General features: G+C 44.6%; 1 protein-coding gene across 3 annotated transcripts in view; it reads right to left on the bottom strand.

Annotated features, from left to right (window-relative positions):
- asic2 (acid-sensing (proton-gated) ion channel 2) overlaps nt 1-25110 on the bottom strand; it is a 168124-nt gene that overhangs the window by 9355 nt on the left and 133659 nt on the right. For all 3 annotated transcript variants that reach the window (XM_062446264.1, XM_062446269.1, XM_062446256.1), the window contains 2 exons: nt 7315-7465; nt 2737-2864 (listed from right to left, as the gene is read on the bottom strand). In XM_062446264.1, coding sequence (XP_062302248.1) covers nt 2737-2864; nt 7315-7465 — 279 coding nt within the window. The remainder of the gene's footprint in view (nt 1-2736; nt 2865-7314; nt 7466-25110) is intronic.

Raw genomic sequence — 25110 nt, 5'->3', positions numbered from 1 at the left:
GGTCAGCTCAGGACATATCTTCAGGGGGCCGTTCAGGAACACAGGAAAGAACATAACACAGCGAGAGGTCTTTCTGGTTTTGTAATTCAAAGTGGAAAGCTGAGTTAATTATGAGGAGCTGAATTCATTGGTCTGCCACTGTGCTGGATGCAGGGAAATGTGTCTGGTATTAAAGCGAAGCAGCAGGCGATGTTGTACAGAGACGGGTCTGAGGAAAGGTGTAGAGGAACTGGGGATCCGACCGGTAACATGAGGCGTTTATAGAATACTCAACCTAATTTTCCTCTCTTTTCTGTGTAGGGTTGAGAGGAAATACACTTTTCCTGTCCTTAGATTTTCCCTTAGATTGTTTAGTTCTTAGAATTGGTTATACTATTATACTTTTTTACTTTTAATTTAAGATCTGTATATGTTTATTGTTTGCACCTTCCTGCCACAGTAATTTCTGTGTTTGTATAAACCTACAAGGCGAATAAACCAAATTCTGATTCTGATCTTCTCCGAAACTCTTTAAAAGCATGATTTATATTCAACTCTGTTATACTGAATGTGCTGACAAAATGATAGATATTATAACCGTTTTCCTTTTTAAGAGGTGTATTTGTCTTGTTTTTTTTATTTCGGAACAGTTTGTGGTAACCTGTGGAACAGTGATCTTGTATGCTAGACACACTAGCCATTTAAAACTAGGAACAAGGGCATTAATCTTGCAGAAATATTTCTTCTCTGACAAGGGCAATCAAAAGACAATCAAGTCAACTCCCCATGGCAACCTGGGGTAAAAAAACAACTCCATAAAAAGCGAAAGGAGAGGGCAAATAGAGAGAAATAATAGAGAGAAATACGAGAAAGAAGGAGAGATAGTAGGGCCCATGAGCCACAGAAGGTCAGTCTATCACAGACATCACAGAGTGGAGACAGTCTATCCATGCATCCACCCTCCAGACTGTGACATCACAGAGTGGAGACAGTCTATCCATGCATCCACCCCTCCAGACTGTGAGTGGCGACACCGTGGGCACACAGGGGCCTTCAGTCCAGATGACTCATCATGGCAGCCCTGTCCTACTCCAAACCGAGCCTTTCTCCAACCTGGGAGCCTGGTTTCTGGGTAAAGACCAGAATAACCTCCTTGTTGAGCAGCCCCTGGCTTAGCTACAGGTTGTGTCTACAGGCCTCCCAGTGCACTTAGGTTTGAGGTCTACTGAGTCTATGAGGATCAAAGGATGATGCCGAAAAACTAATACATGCATTTGTTACGTCCCGATTGGACTATTGCAATGTGTTGTTCTCTGGCCTCCCCAATTACCCACCTAAAAAATTTACAGCGGGTGCAAAATGCTGCTGCTAGACTATTGACCAGAACAAGAAAGTTTGATCACATAACATCTACTCTTGTCTCTCTACACTGGCTCCCTATCCAAGCCAGAGCTGACTTCAAAGTTCTACTACTAACCTACAAATCTCTGCATGGATTGGCACCACTGTACCTCTCCGGTCTCCTTGCACCCTATTGCCCCGCAAGGACACTTAGATCTCAAGATGCCGGCTATCTGGTGGTTCCCAAAATTAAGAAAAAAACAGCTGGAGGTAGGGCGTTCTCATATAGAGCGCCTCTTCTCTGGAATAAACTACCCGTCTCAATTAGGGAGTCTGATACTGTTTCGACGTTTAAAATTAGGTTAAAAACATTATTGTTTAGTCAATTCTACGACTGTTAAAGGTAAGTATGTTACTAGTTGGAGGCAACGGGGGACGGGTTGTTTCCATCCTTATTCTTTAAGTATAACTTATTTTAGAGTTCTCTTCCCCTGGAACAGATTTCATGTTCCAAATGAGGGGGGCTGTCGCTGTCTTGGTGTGTGGGGTTGCATCAAATTCCCCTTTTTTGCTCTGTTAAATTGCTGCACCAGTCCACACTTGACCGGTGGGGATCTCATTCTATTATGACTGTAACTGTTAGCTGCTCCTGGCATTCTCTAATCCCTGCTCTCCTCTCTCTGTCCCCCCCCACACACATCCCTTGTGGTGTGGGGGGTTTGAGTTGTCAGCACCTGCCTGGTCGTCGGTCAGCCAACGCTGGACCTGGTCGCGAGTCTCCCGGTCCTGTCCTACATCTATAAAGTTGAATAATGGATTTTGGTGTTTTAAAAACCCATCGACACTGTATGACTATGTTTAGCCTGTGTTCTGCTCCTCTCTCCCACCAACCGTCTCTGGAGGAGGGGATACCTCTCTGAATTGCTCCTCCCAAGGTTTCTTCCATTTTTTTTTCTCCTGTTGAGAGTTTTTTGGGAGTTTTTCCTTGTCTTCCTTGGGGGTTTAGGTTGGTTGAGGGGCAGTTCTATGGGCATATGTGAAGCCCTCTGTGACATGCTTGCGTGTAAAAAGGGCTGTACAAATACATTTGATTTGATTTGATTTATGAGGCCGGAGGCCTTGATGCTGCTGTTGGTGGAGACAAGCACTTAACGACTGAGTGGGAATGAGGGGGTGAACCACTTGGCTGACAGCAAGGTCATGGACACTGACAGAAGAGGAGGTTATCATCTGTCAGTCATCGTCTTCGAAGAGACAACCAAGGATGCAGCGCTTAAGGCAGAGAAACCGAGGGAACCGACACGCACAGCTATGCGGACACACAAGACACGTACTACACACACACGATAGAAAGCCCTCCATGCCAAGAGCTCCACGCCATGGTTGGTAAAGAGGAGAGAGGTTGCAGTCCCTTACCCTCTGTTCCTGCGTGGCCACGAAAGTCTGGAACCCCGGAGCCACTCCGAAGCCGAGCTCGTGGATGAAGGGAGGCTCCGCCTGGCTGTGGATCTGCACCCGCACCCCAGCTTCAAACGCTGTCTCCTCTGGAAGACAAACACCACAGGTGTCCTTGGATGCACGCTCTCGCTCTCTCTGTCTCTCTCGGTTTCTGTCTGTCTCTCTCTGTCTCTGTCTGTCTCTCTCACCCTCTCTTAACTCTCCCTGTTTCTGACTCGCACATAAAAACACTTGTTTCAAGTAATTGTTTACAAGCTATATACAAAAACACATTTGCGCTGGCATACTCAAGGAGGGAACGTCCTGGATGAAACCACCTTTGGAGAATTACTCTAGAGCTGGTGAAGAAAATCAATACGCTTTCATTACAGTCATCTCCCTCTCTATGGTTACACCAAGTCAGTGGATCGTCAGTCCATTTGCCTCGGCTCAACATCAAAAAGAGGGTGCTGAAATAAAAGATTGCACTGTCTGTATGCTAACTCTGAAGATGAAAGGGATTTTACACAGAACACACAACCACACACTCACAGATAGGAGTATTCAGGAATATGAAGGGGTTTCAGAGGCATGCATACTTCTCCCAGAATCATCGTGCCAGGCACGCATTAGCACACCTTACAGGAAGAGGAGTCTTTATCTAAATCAATAACTTTCTCTCTCCAGCCTTTACATCCACCGGCAGTGTTCGTTGAACATTCAATCCAACCTTCCGCTTCCAGCATAGCAGGCAGGAGCTTCAATCAGCCTGCAGGGCAGCATAGCTCCTGGGTCTAGCGCGCCTGCTAACTGGGCAGGCGTGACAGAAGGCACAGATACACAGACCCCTAACTGCTGCTCTTCGATCCCCACACCTGCCCTCACCATGGAAACCCGTCACCAAGACAGGATAATAGCTTTAAAATTAGTTCAAACATGCCACGGGCAAAAGGAGGGAATGTCCACAAGTAGAGAATGACAAGGTCTGTTTTGCTCATACCTACTACCTAGTACTGCTTGCTCATTGACCCCATTGAAACTAGTGACTATTCTGCATATTGGGATCAAAAGACAGCAGTTAAAGACACAAGCTAAGGCAGCAGAATTATTATTTATATCAAATCTATCATAAAATGATTAGAATGACAGTACAGAGCGGCAGGGTTACATTATCAATATTTGCACAGTATCATCATTGTTATCCTCCTTACGCTTATTATATTTTTCTGAAAATATGAATCTCTGAATAAACATCAGCATCTCAATGTGGCTGCTCTCTTTGCATAATAGTGCACACTGTTATTCATTCCACAAGTCATGTGTTCAGATTCAACTGGTCAACTTCTATTATGGATGAATTTCATTTCCTGGCATGACTGGCTGTACTAGGTGTGATTCCTTCTCTGCTTGAATAAGAGGCCAAGGATGAGAGGGGGAGTGGAGGGTCTGTGGCAGGAGGCAGGCAGGGAGATTGGTTGAAGTGTGTGTGTTTGTGTGTCTAGGAGCATGTGTGTGTATGAAATCAAATCAGCACAGGCTCAGCTAAACTCAAGATGGCCGCCGCAGCCAAAACGTTGTGCTTGAGGTCAGACAGGTTTCTACAGTATTTTAACTTCCTCAACAACAACCAATCCCAAACCCTCCCTCTCTCCTTTTCTCCCTCTCCTCTCCCTCGCTCTCTTCTTTAGAGCTTTAACACACCTATAACCAAGGCCTCCCCACTCACCACTAACCCGCACTGATTACAGATTTGTACAATAGCTAACAAGCTTTTCCGTATATTTAAGATACTTTTTTCTAAACTCTAAATACAACAACAAACCTACATCACAAAATTAGCCAAGCAGTTAATGTGGCAATTTAATGAGGGTGTCTGACCTGCCGTTGAATTAATATTATTTTCATGAGCCTCTTGGTGTATCAGACATACAAAAATACTGAAATAACTTGACAGGGCAGACGTAGATGAGAACAGAGATAAGAGAGAAAAGCTTCTTCATGTTGGCCTTAGAACTCCGAAATGCACCAACTCTGCTGTTTGAAGTTCCACTTTCTTTTCTTTACTAACATGGTAGATATCTGAGATGATGGCAAGTTATTAGATGAAAAATGTAACGCCAAACCGAACAGACAGATGGTAAAAAGAATGAGAAAAGAGAGAGAAGTGTGTGGCTGAGAGTGTGTGTGTGTGTGTGTGTGGCTGAGAGTGTGTGTGTGTGGCTGGTCAGTGTTGACGTCTCTTCCCTCTGGATTGGAAAGTTCTAGAAACTCCAGTTGTGCACCTACCGAACACATGGTAATGCTTGTGTCGGGCTGGTAGTAGAGTATGCAGTGAGAAATTTCACACTGTAGGTGAAATAATTAGCTGCTTAAGGACTTTCTCATTGACTTCTGTCTAAACATGTTATCAACTACATGGGTTCATTTGGCCCTTTCCTCATATACGAAATAAATTTGCATGGCAATTGGATAGTTTCTATTCCAACGCAGAAAAATCTCTTGGGTTCTTCTAATTTAATTTGAAAAAAAACCTAACAAGTTTGGATTGATTGCGAGCTCGAGTAGAGGAGTTCCCACTAAAACACTTTGCAGTTGTGAAAGTTTACAACGTGCTAAGCATTACAGGAAGTGAACATCTGTTCACAGGCCAGTGTGATCTTCTCATGTTAATGTACAATAAGACATGCCAGAAGATTTGAGTTGTAGGCAAAATCTGTGGAAATATGAGAAGCAGTATTGATAAAATAAAAAATATAAATATTCACAGCAATTACTATACCATGGCCTGGACTTTAATGGCTGGAGGGGTGTGCGGTACTTTTAACAAACAGCCTCATCACAAATCCCGGTTCAAAATCACTGCCCACAAGTACTATCAGTAAACCCAGCAATTAATCAACATTCAGATAAAAATCACAGGAGGGAGTTTCTGTAATCAAGGCGGCAGAGGACTGTGGTATTGACAAGCCGCTGGGTTGAGCGCCCTGTCTGGAACAGGATGATCCTCTTCAGGATTGTATTTCTTGAAATTCGGGTTGTCATTGAGGATGAAGGTTTTCTGCATAGTGAGATGCTGCCACTGAGATGCTGTCAATAGTGATGGAGGGCTCTCGTGCTGGAGAGGATCTGACAGGGATGACGAGTCGCTCCTTCTTGTCCCGATTCAGTTTCCGGTGGAGGACATTATTTTGTTGACTCGGGGGGGGGGGGGTGGGGGGGGGGGGGCAGCGGACATACAAAACTGAAGACGTTTTGAAATGGGTATGATTAGTGAAGTGGACTTGCCACATGCTCTTTCTGTTATTCCAAACTGCCATTCTCAGCTGTGGATCTGAACACAGCTCCTCCTTCAGCCTCCTTGGGGCTCAATCACTTGACTTTCATTTTATAATCCTTCTTGAAAGTCAAGTAAAATGATTGCTAATGATTGCACTTGCAAACTCCAATCATTGTTTGGGTTTGGTCCTGCCTTCATTGAAGATGGTGTTAACCGCTAATATAAACATACAGGCAGTGGGTTTACTGACCAGCTACAAAACAACCTGAAACAAGCATCAACAGGCCTTGTATCCAACCTCCTCCCACCTGCTACCTTGTCAGAAAAGCAGCCGAACACTCCCAGGCCAGAACTCCGTTCTAACCAGCCCAGGAGGACTGCCAAGACACAAACAGGCCTAATGGACAGCTGGCTCTTTACAGGGTAGAAAGGGAGGAGCAGGCTAGAGAAGATGAGGAGAGACTGGAGGAGAGTTCTGTGCCGTGTGTGTCTGTACGGGAGCCAGTGTCCATATCTACGGTGACGAGGCCCCATGAGGATGTTCAGTGGTTAGGGTCCTAAATTATGACGGCTGACTCAGCTGCTAGCTGGTAATCTGTACAGGGATAAACAAAGAGGAGGGAGGGAGGGGTGTATTCACTGTCGGTAGCTGGCTGTGACAGTGCCTGAACAATATAACTCACTGAGGTGTGTGCAGGGTAGCTAATGACATGAATGTACCACTGCAGCAGATGGTGGAAGAAAAAAAAATATTTTGGAGAGACACCATTGGGTTCTGTACGGTAGATCTGCTCTGTGGAAGAGCTCAAAGTAAATAATGTCCATCTGCCAGGTTCTCCATGTCCTGCTTGGCTTGTCCAGATACTGCCCAGTCTTGTCTTGTTCTGAAATGAGCTGCTTATTGGAGGAACTGCAGCATGGAGCCACTCTGCTTCACGGCACCCCCCCCCCCCCCCCAAAAAAAAAAAACAAAAAAAAAACAAAAACTGCCCATAGGACTCAAGACAAATGGCAAATTTGAAGGAAATTAACATCATGAAAACATCAAAGGAATTTCACGGCTGGAAAGGTTTTTAAGAGCTGGATCACAGCTTTAAAGATTATTTGACAGAATTGTCATAAGTACTGGATTATGGCATCTCAAATTTGTAGCATGTCTCTCTAGTTTAATAGTTTGCTATAAGTTACGTGTGGGGTGTAATCTCTGTGTGTCGGTTGTCAGCTTGCTGGGACAGCTTGAGGGTAGGACTCAGGGAGCCAGGGAGAAGGGGAGGGTCTACCTGTGTCGCCCCACACAGGGAGGTACTCGTCCTGCTGGATGTCCAGCATGACCTCCAGGCCGTTGCCTGTGCCGCCCTTCATGGTGGTGCGTAGGGTCTTGCCCTCCTCTGCCGCGTTGAACATGTAGCACTTCCCATACCTGGTGAACACCTGCGGAGACAGAGGGTCAGAAGGTCAGAAGGCACTAACGACCAGGCCACACACAGCGTAAAGAAAGCAGGTTAGAGATGGATCTGTTGGACGAGGACACACATTTGTTACTTGCTGACGAGGCCATTTTCTCAACAGAGGTGTTGCTCTTGCAGTTGCCCGCCTTAATGAGGTCATTAGCCACTCTTAATGAATGTCACGAGACCCTGCAGCCAAATGCTAAGAAATCAGTGTGACATAAGTCTTCTAAGATCCGTAATGACAATAAAAACTTGATTGTTTTTTACCTGAATGCCCCTGATTTAAATTCACCAAACAATTCAAACGGCATACAATCTCTAACACCTTCTCCATTTCAAAGGATTGGAGAGATAGATTGTGCTTTTTATATGTCCGACGCCATGCACTGTTACATGCCAAGGAACACTGCCCACAAATGCTGTTGTTTCAGAGTGATGGGCCGTGGTTCTGTTCAGCCCCTATCCTCCATCCTGCACACAGTCACACAGTCTCGACCAGCCCAGCGGGCATCAGGCAGGCGAGCCTTACTCAGTCAAGAACAGCTAAATGACTGAAAGCGCTTTGGAGAGAGAAAGAGAAGCTTTCAGCCTTTACAATGTTCATTCTGGAGTAAGTGCTGCTACATAAGGCATTGAGAAAGGGGATACAACAACCTAGGCCACATTCAAATGGTACGAATTTCAAACACGCTCTGACCTGCTACCGCAATGGAGTTTAAAACGTCTGAGAAATTACAAAACTGTATTTGTAATTACTGACATTCAAGTTGGGGGCAGTGAAACATCTTGACAAAAACTGTTAACGAACAAGAAAACATTTTTTTCCACTCCAAGTGGAATGTCATTACCAAATTGTTAAGATAATGTGAAATCTTGAAGAAATTGTATTTTTTATCCAAGATAATAGCTTTCAGTACTGTCCTCCATTCCAGGTGCTAAAGCCTGACACAAACAGCCAGCAAATGACTTTGAGGTAGCTATGAATAATAGATTAGAGTCAAACTTGCAGAACACAGCTAATTTTAGGTGAATTGTGTAACACATGCAAACATGTAAATGAGACCCCAGTTGTGAGGTCCCTGTTCATGAATAATAATCACTAGAAGAACCCGGAACCTACCTTCCCCTTTAGTAAGGCAGGCAGGGAGAATGAGTGGATACGATTGTATGATGTATAGCTGCTCAAACGTAAACGCTGGGCTGTAACGCTCTGAGGACGTCCTCGATGCTTTTAGCATAGCACTTCCCCTAAACGTTTTGCTTGGCTGATATACATGCCGTGGGATGTGCTTTAACTCATGTGTGGTGGAGGAATAAACACCTGGAAGGTGATTCCCCTGAACAATTAGTACTACAGTATCCGCAGACATGATGGATAGCCTGTCCAGAGCAGGGTATGGTGGGGACAGGCCAGCAGGCAGGAGGAAGATATGGGTTAACCACGTGGGAGGTCTTGTTCTCTGCAAGACAGCTCGAAACACAGATATGAATCTCCATAAGATAAACCAGAGAGTAAGAGCTGCCAGAGAAGAGCACAGGGATAAATATTTATAGGGCCAGCACTCCCGCCCGCAGACACACGAGTAGGTCTCTGATCAACTTTAATCATGTCAGGAACATAGCAGAGAGACAGACAGGCACGCACGCGTGTTAATTCTCGGCCGCTAATAGGGCAGAGAGCATTATGTTTAATTAGCGCGGCAGTCAACTTCCATTATATGTGTTTGTGTGGAAGGAGAGACGAATGTGGCATGTGGCGTACAGTAGGTCAGTACAGACTCCATCTGCTGAAGCACTAATGGAGCCATGATCTACCATCCTCCACACCACCCCACCAGCCTTTGTTAGAGCCTCTTACCTTCTCTGTGTTTATCCAGTAATGATGTGTGTTGCTCAGCTAAGACTAGGTCATCGCCCCATTAGGCCTCAGCAAGACAGGTGGACATCTCGTCTCACAATGAGAGGTGTGGTGGCTGTTGTTCTGGTGCCCTGAAAAATGTCTGTTTCTGACCTTCCTGTCTCCCATCTCTTCCGCGCTCTCTCTCTCTCTCTCTCTCTCTCTCTCTCTCTCTCTCTCTCTCTCTCTCTCTCTCTCTCTCTCTCTCTCTCTCTCTCTCTCTCTCTCTCTCTCTCTCTCTCTCTCTCTCTCTCTCTCTCTCTCTCTCTCTCTCTCTCTCTCTCTCTCTCTCTCTCTCTCTTCTTAGACCTCTTCCTCTACAACACCTCCAAGCCCACAACTCTGATAGCTATCTGTGTATCTGTAGACACATTGTATGTCTACTGTATCAATATTATTGTACTCTGAAGACAATTATTGTAATTCCTCAGTGCAATGGAGTATTTACCATCAGTATCTGCATTCGTCACTGAGGGAACCAGGGCCTTGAAATGTCAAAGGAGTCAAAGCACGTCATCTCCTGTCACACATTACACTAGTCGAACGGCTCTGCGGGCCTGCGGGCCAATCACAGACAAGAGCCTGAGCTTCGGCTGCCAATTAGGAGCCTTCGTCCACCGAACACAACTCATTAGCATTCACAAGTCAAAGGGGGAACGTCGGCGAGCACAGAGCCGACAGACCCGGTGTGACCTGGCTGTCATGCCGCGCTGCCCCGCCCCACACAGGAGTCAAAGATGACATGGCCATTAGCGAGGACTTGTGTCACGATGAAAGGTCAATCGTTAGTGCGAGACACCTTCACAGTCAACAGGAGGAGTTGTCAGACGATGGCCAAAAGCACAGACAAGCGGACACAGCTCTGAACACGACGAGACGTCACTGAAAAACTTGCAAGTGAAGTGCAAACAATCAAGTAGGGAAAATGTATTTATAAATTGTTGTACCGTTTGTTTGTATTTACATTAACATTTATTCATTTAGCAGACGTTCTTATCCAGAGCGACTTACAGTAAGTACAGGGACATTCCCCCGAGGCAAGTAGGGTGAAGTGACTTGCCCAAGGACACAACGTCATTTGGCACGGCTGGCAATCGAACTGGCAACCTTCGGCTTACTATCCCGACTCCCTCACCGCTCAGCCATCTGACTCCCATTTTGTAAAAATACATTCCATGCTTTTGTAATAGGTTATCTCTGCCTCTGTTTCCTTGTCTTTTATGAGAGGGCTCAAAGGTCCTTGTCATTAAGTTCTCACAGCACATATACAAATAAGAATTTGGCAGACTCTTTCTGCAAAACCTAATCCTTCCTTTTTTGATATCTCTGCCTGCCAAGTGGTTCCACAACGAATCCCCATGCCAACAAACCGACAGATTATCTCTCTCAGACACGGACTCTATCTTTTCTTTATTCAGTCGTTTCTTTCCCCTCGGCCGGCTGTTTATCTTCTGCCGTCAGTGTGGTGTCTCACTGTTCCGTCTTTGCCACCAAACGGCCCTGGAAAGCGTGGCATATCCGTGAAACCTCAAACACACCGCTTGGCAGATGGGGTTGTCGTGGAAACAGCACTCAAGACCAAGAAAGTCAAGTCACACACATTTCCCCGCCTATTTTCACCCAGACTGACACTGCAAATCCATATCTGCTCTGAGCCACATCGACGCAATGTTCACCTCTCATCCACCATCCCTGCTGACACAAACTTCTTCCTCTCTATTATTTATATTGATAGACAAGCGTGACATCCAGGAAAATGGGAAACAGTTGCCGATTGCAACGCTACAGCAGCAGTGTGAAGAAATTATTTCCAGGTGTCCAATGGCCACGTATCAGGAACTGTAGGCATAGCAACAAGTCTAAAATCAGTTTAAACAGTGGAGGAAAACATAATTTTGTACAATATTCCATAAACTTGTTCCTCCAGTACATCTCTATTATAGAACAAACCTACAAACAAACCAACAAAGAGATAGCGAGACTTATCTCTTTTCATTTACTAGGCTGGCAGGCCAAGGGAATAACTGAAAACTGATGAGGAATAAATAGACATTTTTAGCCAACCAGGTTTATCGAATCCCACTCAGCAAGTGAGGGGCACTACTGTTGCTTCAAGCTTACACTCCATTTGCATAAGCAGTGTATTGTTATGTGATGTTATTGTTTGCCAAATCGATTTCCATTTTTTGTGAATTGACCAAGCTTTCCAGTAAATCTGAGCAGCAGCAGGGTGCAAACATGACTGGAGATAGGGGGGAGGAGAAGGAGAGACAGACAGGAGTGGAAAGTAAAGCAGGTGTGGGGGAGAAAGGCACCACGAAAGGTAGCAGTTGCAGCCATAAAACGATTGTTTGTTCTGTGCTATGTTCTTGGTGAAAAGGGACAGGGAGAGAGAAATAAAAAGAGCCAGAGAAATAAAGAGAGAGAGAGAGAGAGAGAGAGAGAGAGAGAGAGAGAGAACAACAGTGCAGGAGAGAAAGATAAGTGCCTATCTCTGAGTGAAAATGAGATCCCTGTGAAATGGAATGAAACCCCTCAGGGTAAAGGCAGGTCACCAGCACCCTTTGACCCTTGCCGTTGTCCACAGAGACACGGCTGCCTCTGACTTAATGGAGTTTACAGGCAGGAGGTCATGGAGAAAAAACAGCCTTCACCTCTGCTGAAATGGACTCGTCAAGTAGCATGCTACTCGTAGTGTACGCCAGTAGCTTCTTTACTCTGTGATCTCTCTTAGGTGGCTTGGAAGCACTCTTTGAAACATTGCCCAAATTCGAGTCTCAGGCAAGATTTCTCAAGTAGTACTTTTACAGATATTGACATAACTCCTACGGATACTTAATTAATGGTTCGGCTTAATGTCTCTGTGCCAGAAAAATCCAACTTGAAACCATATCATGATATACAGTGGCAGAAAAAGACGATCATTCCCCCTGACAGCCAGACAGGACCAAAGAGTGGAGGCAACAATGAGTGAATGATATGCATTGTGTGATACATCTACTTAGAAACAAAACCCAAATGAGCACGTAAGTGTCGGGTCATATTAAACTGCCCTGCAATGTTGGCGAGGTTGATTGGATACGTGCAATATGATGGGATTGTCAAGTGACACAATGCACTCCTCGGAGTTTCCTTCTTGAAGCGTGGTCTATACAATATATAATCTCAGTCTTGGTATCAACGGTTTCATTTACAATGAAACCGGTACAGTTAGTTCTACCGTTCATGTAGGAGGAATAGCAGAGGCAGGAGACAGAGGCAGGAGACAGAGGCAGGAGACAGAGGCAGGAGGCAGGAGACAGAGGCAGGAGATGGAGGCAGGAGACAGAGTCAGGAGACAGAGGCAGGAGGCAGGAGACAGAGGCAGGAGACAGGAGATAGAGGCAGGAGACAGAGGCAGGAGACAGAGGCAGGAGATAGAGGCAAGAGGCAGGAGACAGAGGCAGGAAGCAGGAGATAGAGCTGGCCACATACAGGAGCATGAGGCAGTAAAAACGGCCAGTCTGCCCCTGGCGAGATAGGAAGTTAAACGAGCGAAGCCAGGTGATCCATCATCTTAAACTGTTGCTTAGCAGCATGGCGGCCAGGCCTCCTTTTCACCCTTCCTCCTCCTCCTCCTCCTCCTCCTGCAACTACTCATCCTCTTCCTACAAGTGTCTTTTCCAAATGCTTCTTAATCCCCATGTCCGACCTACAAATTGTCCTGCATCCTAAATCTGGACTAAGGTTAGTTTGACAAACTTAAGACTTTAAATTGTGTTTCTTTGCAGTGACAACAAAACCTACAACTAAATCTGACAGTTCCCTCCTCTCCTCAAAGAGTTGTTTAGCAGCCTTCACAGAGTCCCTCATACAAACAACCCTACCATTAGTCAGCAGTGCTAAGCCCTAAGTCAACAAAATATGTATTGTTCCAGCTGAGTCACTTCGGCTATTGCATAACGGAGACTTCCTGGTTTAAATGTACATGGTATAGTATGACACTTTGTCTGGAGCACTGAAAATGTCGCCAACCGTGTATAATGTTTAAGAAGGCATTTGAACTTCCTTTTTGTTAAATGAGTCAAGCCTCCCTGTCTGAGAGGGAAGGCAAAGGTCCCTTTGGGTCAAACACATCATCATTCTTCCTGAATACAAATTCAATTAACCACCCTTCTCTGTGTCTCTCTCTCTCTCTCTCTCTCTCTCTCTCTCTCTCTCTCTCTCTCTCTCTCTCTCTCTCCATTTATTTTGTTTCACTCACAGTACCTATCCTCCATCTCTCTCACCAGTGCAGGGCCAAGTGAACAATGTGTTCCCTGTCTGTCACCGGGGACTGAGGCAAGTGAGAGCCCAGGGACTTTGGGAAATGGATTAACGACCACAGTTGCATGCTCATCTATCACACCTTTTCAAAAATGTCAATTTTTTTTATGTCATCCCCACTGGGCTGTCCGAGCCTCCACTGGGCCTCCACTGGGCCTCCGCTTCACCCGTCACGGCTGTGCGCTGCAGGGCACACTGATGGGAGCAGAGTGACAGGCCTGTGGGGGAGAGCAGGTGACAGGTCCTAACCACAGACAGGTTGCCAGGTTTTTCTAGCACTCCATGTCTATCTCTCTTGTTCACATTGTCCACACACATTGCGACATACCGTCCATTGCCATGGGGACAATACTGTATGTCAGTCACCCCCCATTAAGCTATCTTAAGGGCAGGTGCTACAGCGGAATAGTAAACAAAATAGTTTTCGTTTTCCCCCCAATAAATTATGCAAATGACGTGTTTTCTCATTAAATATGCGCTCATTTGCATACAATGTAGAACACGGCAACTACATCATAGATGAAGTCAGAACTTTTTGGTTTTCTTTAATGGGATCAATAACTAATTGGTTAGAATTGTCAAAATAATGTTTTTTTAGTTAATTATGTGGAAATGCACTTGACAAGTGCTAAAACACAACGTTTTCGCCTCTTTTTTTGTATATAATACCACATAAAATTGACAAAATATATTTGAAAATCTCTCTGAACATGTCTATATATTCCAAGTAAAAAGCAGTATTTAAAATTGTGTGGCTTTACCTATTATGAGCCAAGAGTTGTCTAGCTTGACATGTGTGCTAGATGCCATTTTGAGAAAATCATTGTTAAACATTTAGAAGTGTTAGAACAGGGATTTGGCTAGCCATATGCTTGAGAGAATAAGCTTTCCAACACTATACAATTCCTTGCAGTTATTTCTTAACTTGCTGAGACAAATTACAATAAAAGATGGTAACAGACCATGATTTAAGGTTTTGTTTACTTGGCCAAGGTTGTATAAAATCCTATAAAAAAACAAGTTTTTTTGGCAATAATTGTGGCATGTTATGAAAGTTTATTGGTTATAGAACCAAAATATCAAAAAATATCCAAATTGACAAACTGAACAAAATTCTGAGGTTTTGCCTGTAGTACCTGGCCTTAAGTGACAATAATGGTGCTAGTGTTCTTCATTTGACTCATTATGTAAAAAGCAGCTTCCGTGTATCTCCAGTCGAATTACATTCACATTTTACACGCGGTATAGAGCATGTAGCCTATCTGGGCCTTATCACCACTCTAACCGGTGATGCATTACTGTGTCACTTGGCAGTACAACAACCAGCCACACATACACAGCCAGCAATGTGATTCAGACTCTGATTGGCTACAAAGGCACACACGTCCGCTTCGCTAGTTTCGAATGTAACTATCCAAACAAACATACCGACAAGCTCAACGGTGACACAATGTGCCGGTAATTGTCATTCTGCCCATGCTCTGACTCTACGGCATGGCCTCAGACAGCTAGACAGCACCAAGGCTTGGTGCTGCCTCCAATAATGCCATGCCTCTCACTAGTTTAGAGCCATGGAAAGAAGCAAAGTAGGTGTCTCTAAACGAGGTGTGAGGGGATCGATAAAGGGCACAATAAAGAGGTACCTTCAATTAGGTCAGCAAATGAATGAGGGAGCCTGGCAATGGCCTCTCAACCGAAATTAGGAATCCTTCAGTCATTTTCAACAGTTTAGTTCAGCTTAACAAATGATCTAATACCGGGAAATACAAGTCTGATGCGATAACTGAATGTCGTATCTGCTGTACAGCAGGGGCACCCTTCCAGAAAATGACTCAGGTAGAAATGAAACAACTGATGATCACAGAGAATACTAACAGCTTTGGAGCTACAGTGGTAAAAAAAAAAAAAAAAACTTGTGCTTGAGCTCATGACTGTGTACCCCTGTGTTTGAGCTTTGCTTTGTTTATTGTCAGCATTAATCTTGCCAACGTGTAATCTTCAGAGGGAAGTCAAATTATTAATGAACATGAGAAAGAAAACAGGATGGAATCGTCTGCAGGGAACAGTGAAAAAGAAGTCAATTTGAGCTGCGATACTCTGGTGAGTTAAGTCAGATGCTTTGTGCTTCAGCCAAATGCTCACAAAGTAAATAAACATTCAAGTGCAATACGGTCGGAACTGTAGATGGAGGGAAATAACTCCCTGCAGGGACAGATCCTCTAATGCCTGCGATTATCCAAAACTTTAATTAAGGCAACACAACGGAAAATAATAATTTGGATGAATAAATAAGCATGAGACAGTTGGATTTGTCTCGTGAAATCTAAGCCGCTCATGGCTTTACCTAACTCACTGTTTTCCCTGCTGTGGAAGCAGCTCCAAGGTTACAATCAGACACCATCGCAAAGTACTTAAGGGATCCATGTGTGCAAACATGTCAAGACCCTCCTCCACCTCTGTTCTACATAGCCAAACAGCAGACAGTATAAGTGGCCATGTTGCCTTTTAAAAAGCAGTGTGTTGTTATTGTGTTGGTAGCTTTTATGTGGTTCAGTCCACAGCTCTTGTTGAGGTCGAGTGTTGCTACCAGTACATTTACTTAACCCTCGTGCTGCCTTCGGGTCACATGACCCAAAGGTTCATAACGAACCATTGTTGTGTTTACCCAATTTTACCCAATACAAAAACAAATAAAAATAATTTTCTTTTAACCATTCCAATGTGGGGGGTCTGAGACAGCCCGACAGTTAAAAGAAAATGCTTCACTTTGTTTTTGTATGAGGTAAATTTGTCGCAATACGACGGTGGGTCACAATGACTGATGGGTCATGTGACCCGAAGGCAGCACGAGGGTTAAGAGATGTCTGCTCGACTGTCAGGCTCCACATGGTCCAGTGTTTCCTCGTCTGGTCATCTCCCAGCGGCACATCTAGTGTTCCTGCCTCGAAAAATATGCACAGTAGGCCCTGTATCTGACAGCACAGACCCAGTCAGTGATCCAACAGCCTCCTGACTAGCTTGTCAAAAAAAACTTAAAAAAAACTTTCTGGATGTTTCCCTCTGGTACACACCACCTTCCTCTGGTATCTCTATCAACACAGGATCACATTTGACAATACATTCAGTCCATTGAGCAGTCATCCTCCCATGCTCTGCTGCCCAGAAACACAGGAGATTAGATGACAAAGTCTGACGGAAGGCAAGAGACAGATTCCTTTCCAATAAGTGCATCCTTCAATGCGAAATACTGTTGGATCAGCTCCAAAAAGGTTGATACATTATTCAGCAATATTTATCTGAGCGAGAAAAACTGTCCTTCAGGTGTCGCTGACACAGATAGAAATTCATTTCATATTCATGTGGTGTTGAAAAACACACGTTTCGACCGTTTTCCCTGTCAGTGTCTTTGGGGTTTACATTTACATTTAGTCATTTAGCAGACGCTCTTATCCAGAGCGACTTACAGTAAGTACAGGGACATTCTCCCCCCCGAGGCAAGTAGGGTGAAGTGCCTTGCCCAAGGACACAACGTCATTTGGCAGGCCAGGAATCAAACCGGCAACCTTCTGAGTATTAGCCCGATTCCCTAACCGCTCAGCCATCTTTAAGCAAATTGACACGCCGATTGAGCGTGTAAAGGCTGTGTCTATTTTTGCCACGCACCACCGTGTGCATAGAAAATATTCCAGCGACAACACAATGGCAGCTGTTACGAACGGCCAGAGCGTGATGGCAGAAATGAGAATAGCCGTTCCCACATTTCCAATATGACAAAACTGTGTCTTCCTTCTGCAATAGTACAAGTGCAATCCATCATGCAGGAGCATGCAATAATACGATGTGGCATTTACCTAGGGGGCCAAGAGAGAAAACACAGGGTCTGGGGACATGTAGTAATGCCTGTTTTCAATCAAATCAGCTGCATTAGTTTAATTGGATTTAAATAAAGGAAATGTAAATACATGAAGAGAAAAGGCAAAGCCAAGAAACACTGTGAACAAATGTGTGACTAGTTGCCAGTGAAAAGAGGTCTCCCACAGAGAGCCAGCGTTATACGCCAAGGGAGTGGGCAGAGGGTGGCACTGATGTGAAATATGATTGACTGAGCACGCTTTAAACTTCTCTACACACTGCATGCATGTGAGGGGCTGTGTGTGTGCGTGTGTGTATGTGTGTGTGTGTGTGTGTGTGTGTGTGTGTACAATGCGGTGCGAGTAGGACTAACAGATTATCTTTGGGTGTGTGTTGGATTGCTGGCAGAGAGCCTAAAAACACCTCCGAAGGCACCCAATGACCAATGACCAGATCAAGATTGATTTAGTAACAAGTGACAAATGATGGAAAAATGAGTCTCCCTCCTCTGGCTTATCTAGATACCCTGCTCACGTCCTCTGCCGACCCCTGACCTCACGGGTGGAATAACGAACGGGCCTACCAGGCTCAGGCCCAGGGGTCAAAGGGCCACAGGGTCCCTACACCAGAGCCTCTGCCTGAAGCCACTGTTATTAACTTTGCATTTCTTATCGTATAGTGAAAAGGCTTTGTCATTCATGTCAATAAAAGCCCCAAAATTCCAACTTAAAAACCTGTCCAGGGGACCATCTTCTCATAATCCACCTATACCTGACCAACGGCACCCTCTCCCTGGCCTCACTCCACAGAGGCCATTCATTTTTTTTTTTTGTCATTTAGCAGACGCTCTTATCCAGTAGGGTGAAGTGCCTTGCCCAAGGACACAACGCCATTTGGCACTGCCGGGAATCGAACCAGCGATCTTCTGATTACTAGCCCGATTCTCTAACCGCTCAGCCACCTGACTCCCTACAGCAATCAACAACATCTGCTCAGCCCGCTGCGTTGTCGTGTGTCTGTATCACTGGGCCACACTCCTGTTCCTTCCATCAGGCTCTGCCGCACACAGGAGGGCCACTGTCTCCCCTCTCGTCTGCGTGGGATGTGGCTGGGTCGACCCATACCTGACACCAGCAGTGCGCTGGAGCATGTTTAACCAGACGTGCTTTTCCTCTCCTCTCCTCACCCAGGTTTCACAGCCCAGTTGTCTGCAGACATGAGGCGTCTACGGCTCTGCTTCACACACGGAAAAAGAGAAATCTCAGTCGATGTCTGAGACTGGAACCTTCTTCGGCTGACCTGCAGTGACAGAACTGACTGATGTCAGAGCAACCGTCAGCAGCTCCTGGACTTTACAGAACAGACTAAGTTTTCTGTGCATGTCGCTGAGAGAGAGATCTCCTGGTGCATTTCTATCAAGCAGCTACACCTCTCAGCTCTCATCATCTGCATGTTTGTGTTCTGCTTCCATAACATGAGGGGGTGGAGCAGACAGTCTCACTTTCTTCATACACACACACACACTTCAAAAAGTCAATTTTGCTATTTCTTCCTCCTGAACTAACAGAACTCCCAGTGATGTTTTCAATCATGCTTTGGATTGGACCAGATGGACATGTTTGTATCTTTTGTATCTCCATCTGTTCCTCTACCATCTCCACATTCATCTTAACTTTACAGTGCAATACAGCTTGTTGTATTGGTGAGGTAATTGGCCTTAGTTTGTTATTGACAGTGATGTTGTTGTTTCAAAGGCAGCAAGGAAGAATAAATGATACTGATTACAATCAAAGCATGCACACCACTTCTTGGTTGTGGAATACCAAGTAATTACACAGACAGAAAATAATTGCTCCTCAAAGCCATAATCAATCATTGCTGAAAGGCATTCTCACAAACACATAAACAATGACGACCAAAACAAATACAAAACTATTTGCTGATAGCGAAAGCTAAACATATAATGTATAACATCAAACAATTAACCTTCTCTTTTCAACCTTACAACCACATGTATACATACACATTTTATTTAAAATTAAATCTGAATGTGTCCTAATCTCTAACTCAAATTCAACACAGAAATATTTATTTTGCATGAGTACTCTACTCACCCCATGTTTACTTTACATCTACAGACAAAATATTCAGTCAGTCAATTAGTCTCTTCCTCTACTACAAAAAAGTACCTTTTCAATGTGTCTCTATAACGTTAGAGACAAACGAGACCCTTACTTAATCTCGGCTGTGTGGAACACTTGGCTGGGCTACTTAAGGCTGTTGAATTTATAACAGCAAGTCATCAAGTCTGAGGTAGCAACATTAATAAACCATCACAGCCCAGCTATGAAAGTCTGTAGGTGTGGGTCAGCGCTTGATTATATTGACAAATGTTCCAATTAAACTATATAGGAAAACTAGAGAGGGTACAATTTCTGGGGAAATTGTAGTGTGTGCTTGCTTGCGTCGGTTGCACAGGGGTAAGTTTTTGGACGACATTTTTACAACTGATATTTCTGTATATTTTATATAAAAATGCATACTTATTATTCATAAAGATTACATAGATTTAAAAGATTTTTTTTGCTGCTCATTTACAACTGAAAATACGAGTGAAGTGTAGAATGAAATAGATGTCTTCTCATTTCCCCTGCAAGAGGCAGCCTCATCGTTGAATCAAAACGAATAAATTTGGCAGACCGGTGTAAAAATTGACCTAATCTCTATGACTTAAACGTCCTTTTAAGTTTTTCTCTTCTCGTGATATTTTAAGGCATTTAGCCTACTCATATTGCATTCATTCATGAATAAAGAACCCCCTTTGAAGATTATTCTACGACGTTACCAGCAGTAGAAGATGGAATCGCGATTCAAACAGTACCATCTGCTAACTGAAAATATCCCCCCAAAAACGTAAATAAGCTTGACATTTATTTAGTGGAAAATCGCTTTCATAAAAAGCTCACTGGTAGCGATCATTGTCAGTAACAACGCCAAGTGCGATATAGCCCTGTGTGGAGAAGCTGCCCCGGTAAATTGTACAGTACAGTACACTACTGCTGTGTTCGTCTTGGTAGCGATTGCGTTGGTTGAATTTGATTTAACGTTCCATTGTACGGTTTAGGCTGAAATTAATTATTTTCATGAACAGATTGACAAAGTTTAGGCTGTGGCAATGAAGTTAAGGTTAGTAGTTAGATAGATTTTTGATTTAAGTAAGGGGAGTGCCGAACATGTTCTGTCGCCGTTTGACTTCCTACAGCTGTGTAGATGTTTTTGTAGTGTCTCGCGTAGGCTACAGCGTTGCAGTGAGCAACACTGGTTTGAAACCACAGGTAATGATAATTTCACCCACAAATCGTTTACTTGTAATGTAATGTCATAATAAATCCTACAACGAAAATGTATTTGTGAGGAATGTTTATTTTAACGATTGAAAACAGATGCATCATAGACCACTGTAGTATGTGTTGCCCGGCCAACAGAGGCTAATGTCATGATGCTAATACTTCAGTGACATAGAGACTACTGTTTCCGAAAGTAGATGTATTTCCTTAATAAAATCAGCTTATATTGTACATTACACGTCACAATTGTGTGTCATATCACAAAGTAAAATGAGTAAATAGTTATCACCCTGGCCTCTTTGCTTGTGGCGTTTCTGTAGCTCCCTTGCAAAAGCAGTTAGCTTAGCTATCTCCCAGAAGTTAACGAGCTGCTAAACTAATGTTCTGCTAGAGGTAGTCACGCGAGTTTTCGTGACGTTAGTGACGTAAGTAGCGTCATTAGCTGTGGCTAGCAAGTTAGCGAGCTGGCAAGTTAGCTTGCTAGCCACATTAGTTTTCGCCACAAAAACGTAATTTCCACTTAAACCATGCAACGGAACGTAAATCCCAATAGAAGCAACTCAATCGCTACCAAGACGAAACTTTTGACACCTAGGTTGTCTATGTAGGCCAAATATTGACTGAGTTTTAGGGGGGCAAAAAGAAATAATAATAATATATATGTGAGAGAACAAAGGTTGTGCTCTCGCCGAAGGCTTGAGCACACCCAATTACATGGGAAAAATAACTGCGACTGTTCAATACATTTGCAAAACACTTACATTTTACCTTTGTAAGTGTAAGCTGTTGTTTGAAAAGGGTTAGGGAAAAACACAATTAATTATGACATAAGGCTGTGGGTTAGGGTTAGATGGCTTTGAAGATATGAAAATGAAAATGATGATGTACATCAAGCACCTTACTGTGCGCAGCTCAACAGAAGCATGAGCATGCTTTACGTGAATCAACAGAAAGCCATTCAGCAGTGATGACAAAACTTTTATTTCCCAACATAATTTCACAAGTGGATAGAGGGGCAGAGGGATTGCTTTCCTAATGGCCGTGAGTCATGCGAGCTGGCAGGTGGTGTATCCGTCAGCAGCATAGCGTAACGGTTGGTATTTGCATGCCTTTATCAGCATCAGCAGGTGTGGCAGTGGGATTGCCGGCAGTAACATTCATTATGCCAGTGTGTAGCTCACGCAAACCAAGAAAAATGGCAGCCTAGGGCACTTAACGGGACGCATTTCCACAGAGGATAGAGAAATAAATAAATAACCAGCCACTGCTGGCTGGTTTTGGCCTATGGTGTCGGCCCCGTGCTTGTATGGGAGGCATTCACAGAGTCTTAATGTATGAATATGAAAGACTTTTATTACAACAGTAGATGACTAATTATATGCCCAGCAGACAGCGAGGAGCATTATGGACTTATGTAGGGGGCATGTGTGTTTGAGAGCCTGTGTGTGTGCATAATGGGTGTTTCAGTATGTGTGTTTGAGAGCGTGTGTGTGTGTTTGAATAATGGGTGTTTCAGCATGTGTTTGTGCGTGTGTGTGTGTGGTTGAATAATGGGTGTTTCAGTGTGTGTGTTTGTGTAATGAGTGTTTTGGTATGTGTGTGTTGATTACAAGAGTGTTTCCTGCTTGTCAGACCAACCCTGGTGCATAAAGAGATGAAATATGAAACAGTGTGAAACTGATGAGGTCAAAATGATCTAAGAATGTTAAGTTATTTATTATTCCCTTTTCAAACTCAGAGAAATGCTTGGACCAACCAATAAGCGGGCGCAGACACAACACAGCAGAGCTGAGAGTAGTGCTGCTGCAGTTTCCAAATGCCACAGGCGACTACCTGGGATTATTCCATTTACTGAAGTTGACCAGCTCGTGAGGTGAACAGACATGATCCTTATACCTCCCTTATTCCCTCTCTCTTCAGTAGATTAACAAGCGTGTGTGTGTGTGTGTGTGTGTGAGTACACGTGTTCCAGCCTTCCTCTTCTTCATTCTCCTTTACAAAGGATCCCTTTGCTAAATCTTTCATGTTATAGTGTGTACCGGCCACAGCTGAGGGCACACACACACTCACTCTCTCTCTCTCACACACACACACACAGAAAGGGAGAGGGAACAAAACAATCATGAGGGAAAGGCAATTGTTGGGAAACCATAATGTAGAGCTCTAATCACAGCTGAATATGTACTTTGAAATCAATGAAAGAAAATAAACCCACTTACAGTAATGGCAGGCGCCGATCAGCCACAGAGACTGCATTCAAGCCCTGCCCGACTGACATAGAAGGTCACAGTGCTCGGGGATAAAGCCTGACTGGAGCTGAACAGCAGTGGCGGGACAGGTGGAGTGGGAAAGAGGCCCAAACATGGTGATTCACACCTTTCCCCCGGCACGCATCGCATCTCCTCAGTGTCCATCGAATTAGACCGACACAAAGTAGACCCACTCAGCCATCGTCCAGCTCACCCTCTGGTTTACGCTTCTATCTCAAACCCCTACAGAGTTCCTCACTCCCAACCTAGAATCGGACACTCCCACGCCCTCCGGTAACTGTCCAAGGAGAAGAAGCACCATCTCAGCTACAGGAGCAGAACTCATTTCCCCAAGAGAGTCTAGTCCCTTAGGAGCAGCCACTTATAACAGCCCTTCAGAAGCTTCCCCGCTTTCATCAGGTGTTACGAAGGAGGAACCAGTTTCTTGGTGGAGCGACGATCCTAACCTCATGCATGGGACAATCGCTGAGCTCCACAGGGACTGCTGGGGCTGCTGACGAGGCGGAATTGAGCATCACAGCAGAGTCGTGAGTCATGCTTTAAAACACCGAGGTGATAAGGACAGCATCCTTCAAACGCTCTGATAAAATGGGCCCCCACTGGAACTGCTGTTATATAGTTGGGTCTGTTCCACTCGGAGGAACCTGGGTATCAGCCAGCCTGGAACTCCCCTGGTGGCAGGGGGGTTTCAGGTCAGCCCTCACTGAGCCTGGAGTATTTGGCGAGGGTAACTAAACTCCATTCCTGGGAGATTAGGGTTGAGAGACTTGCCGTATCTTGAGAAAAGTACCTTTGATCTACACTTCATGGATAATAGGTTTCTACATAGAGAGGGAGAGAGAATAAAGAGAGAGAGAGACAGAGTGACAGAGGGAGAGAAAGAAAGAGAGAGAGATACGGAGGGAGAGAGAGAGACACAGAGAGAGAGAGAGAGAGAGAGAGAGAGAGAGAGAGAGAGAGAGAGAGAGAGAGAGAGAGAGAGAGAGAGAGAGAGAGAGAGAGAGAGAGAGAGAGAGAGAGCAAAGGGGGAAGGTGTGTTTTGGGGGGGGTTGTACTCATTAACCATGCAAGTACAGTAGGTTTTAATTAAGGCTGATTTACCTCTTTGAGATCTAGATGTCCCATTGATTTCCTTCCTGTACAAACAGTAATCTATACCTCCTAAGTTAGCAGGAACATTGTTCTAAACTGCTTGTAGGAGAGAACTTCAGATGGACCGAACAGAAAAGAGTTAAGCCTCCCTTAACAACAAATAGAACATTGTTCTGCACTTATCAACCACACTAAACAATGGTGATTATCGTCAGTGCACACAGAGAGTGTATAATATATGATCCTGTAGGAGTGTATGTTCGTGTGGGTAGGTAGGTGTGTGTACTTCCTGTAGGAGTGTATGTTCGTGTGGGTAGGTAGGTGTGTCCACTTCCTGTAAGAGTGTATGTTCGTGTGGGTAGGTAGGTGTGTGTACTTCCTGTAGGAGTGTATGTTCGTGCGGGTAGGTAGGTGTGTGTACTTCCTGTAGGAGTGTATGTTTGTGTGGGTAGGTAGGTGTGTCCCCTTCCTGTAGGAGTGTATGTTCGTGCGGGTAGGTAGGTGTGTGTACTTCCTGTAAGAGTGTATGTTCGTGTGGGTAGGTAGGTGTGTCCCCTTCCTGTAGGAGTGTATGTTCGTGCGGGTAGGTAGGTGTGTGTACTTCCTGTAAGAGTGTATGGTCGTGCGGGTAGGTAGGTGTGTCCCCTTCCTGTAAGAGTGTATGTTCGTGCGGGTAGGTAGGTGTGTCCCCTTCCTGTAAGAGTTTATGTTCGTGTGGGTAGGTAGGTGTGTCCCCTTCCTGTAAGAGTGTATGTTCGTGTGGGTAGGTAGATGTGTATCGGACAGGGACCCAGACGCAGGCTCTGGGGCTGAACAGAGGAAGGCCAGTGGTGCCATAAATAGATGAGCTGAGGGAGACATG

Source organism: Osmerus eperlanus, chromosome 2, assembly GCF_963692335.1.
Source record: "Osmerus eperlanus chromosome 2, fOsmEpe2.1, whole genome shotgun sequence".
Taxonomy (NCBI): domain Eukaryota; kingdom Metazoa; phylum Chordata; class Actinopteri; order Osmeriformes; family Osmeridae; genus Osmerus; species Osmerus eperlanus.
This window is presented reverse-complemented; position numbering and strand designations above follow the sequence as displayed.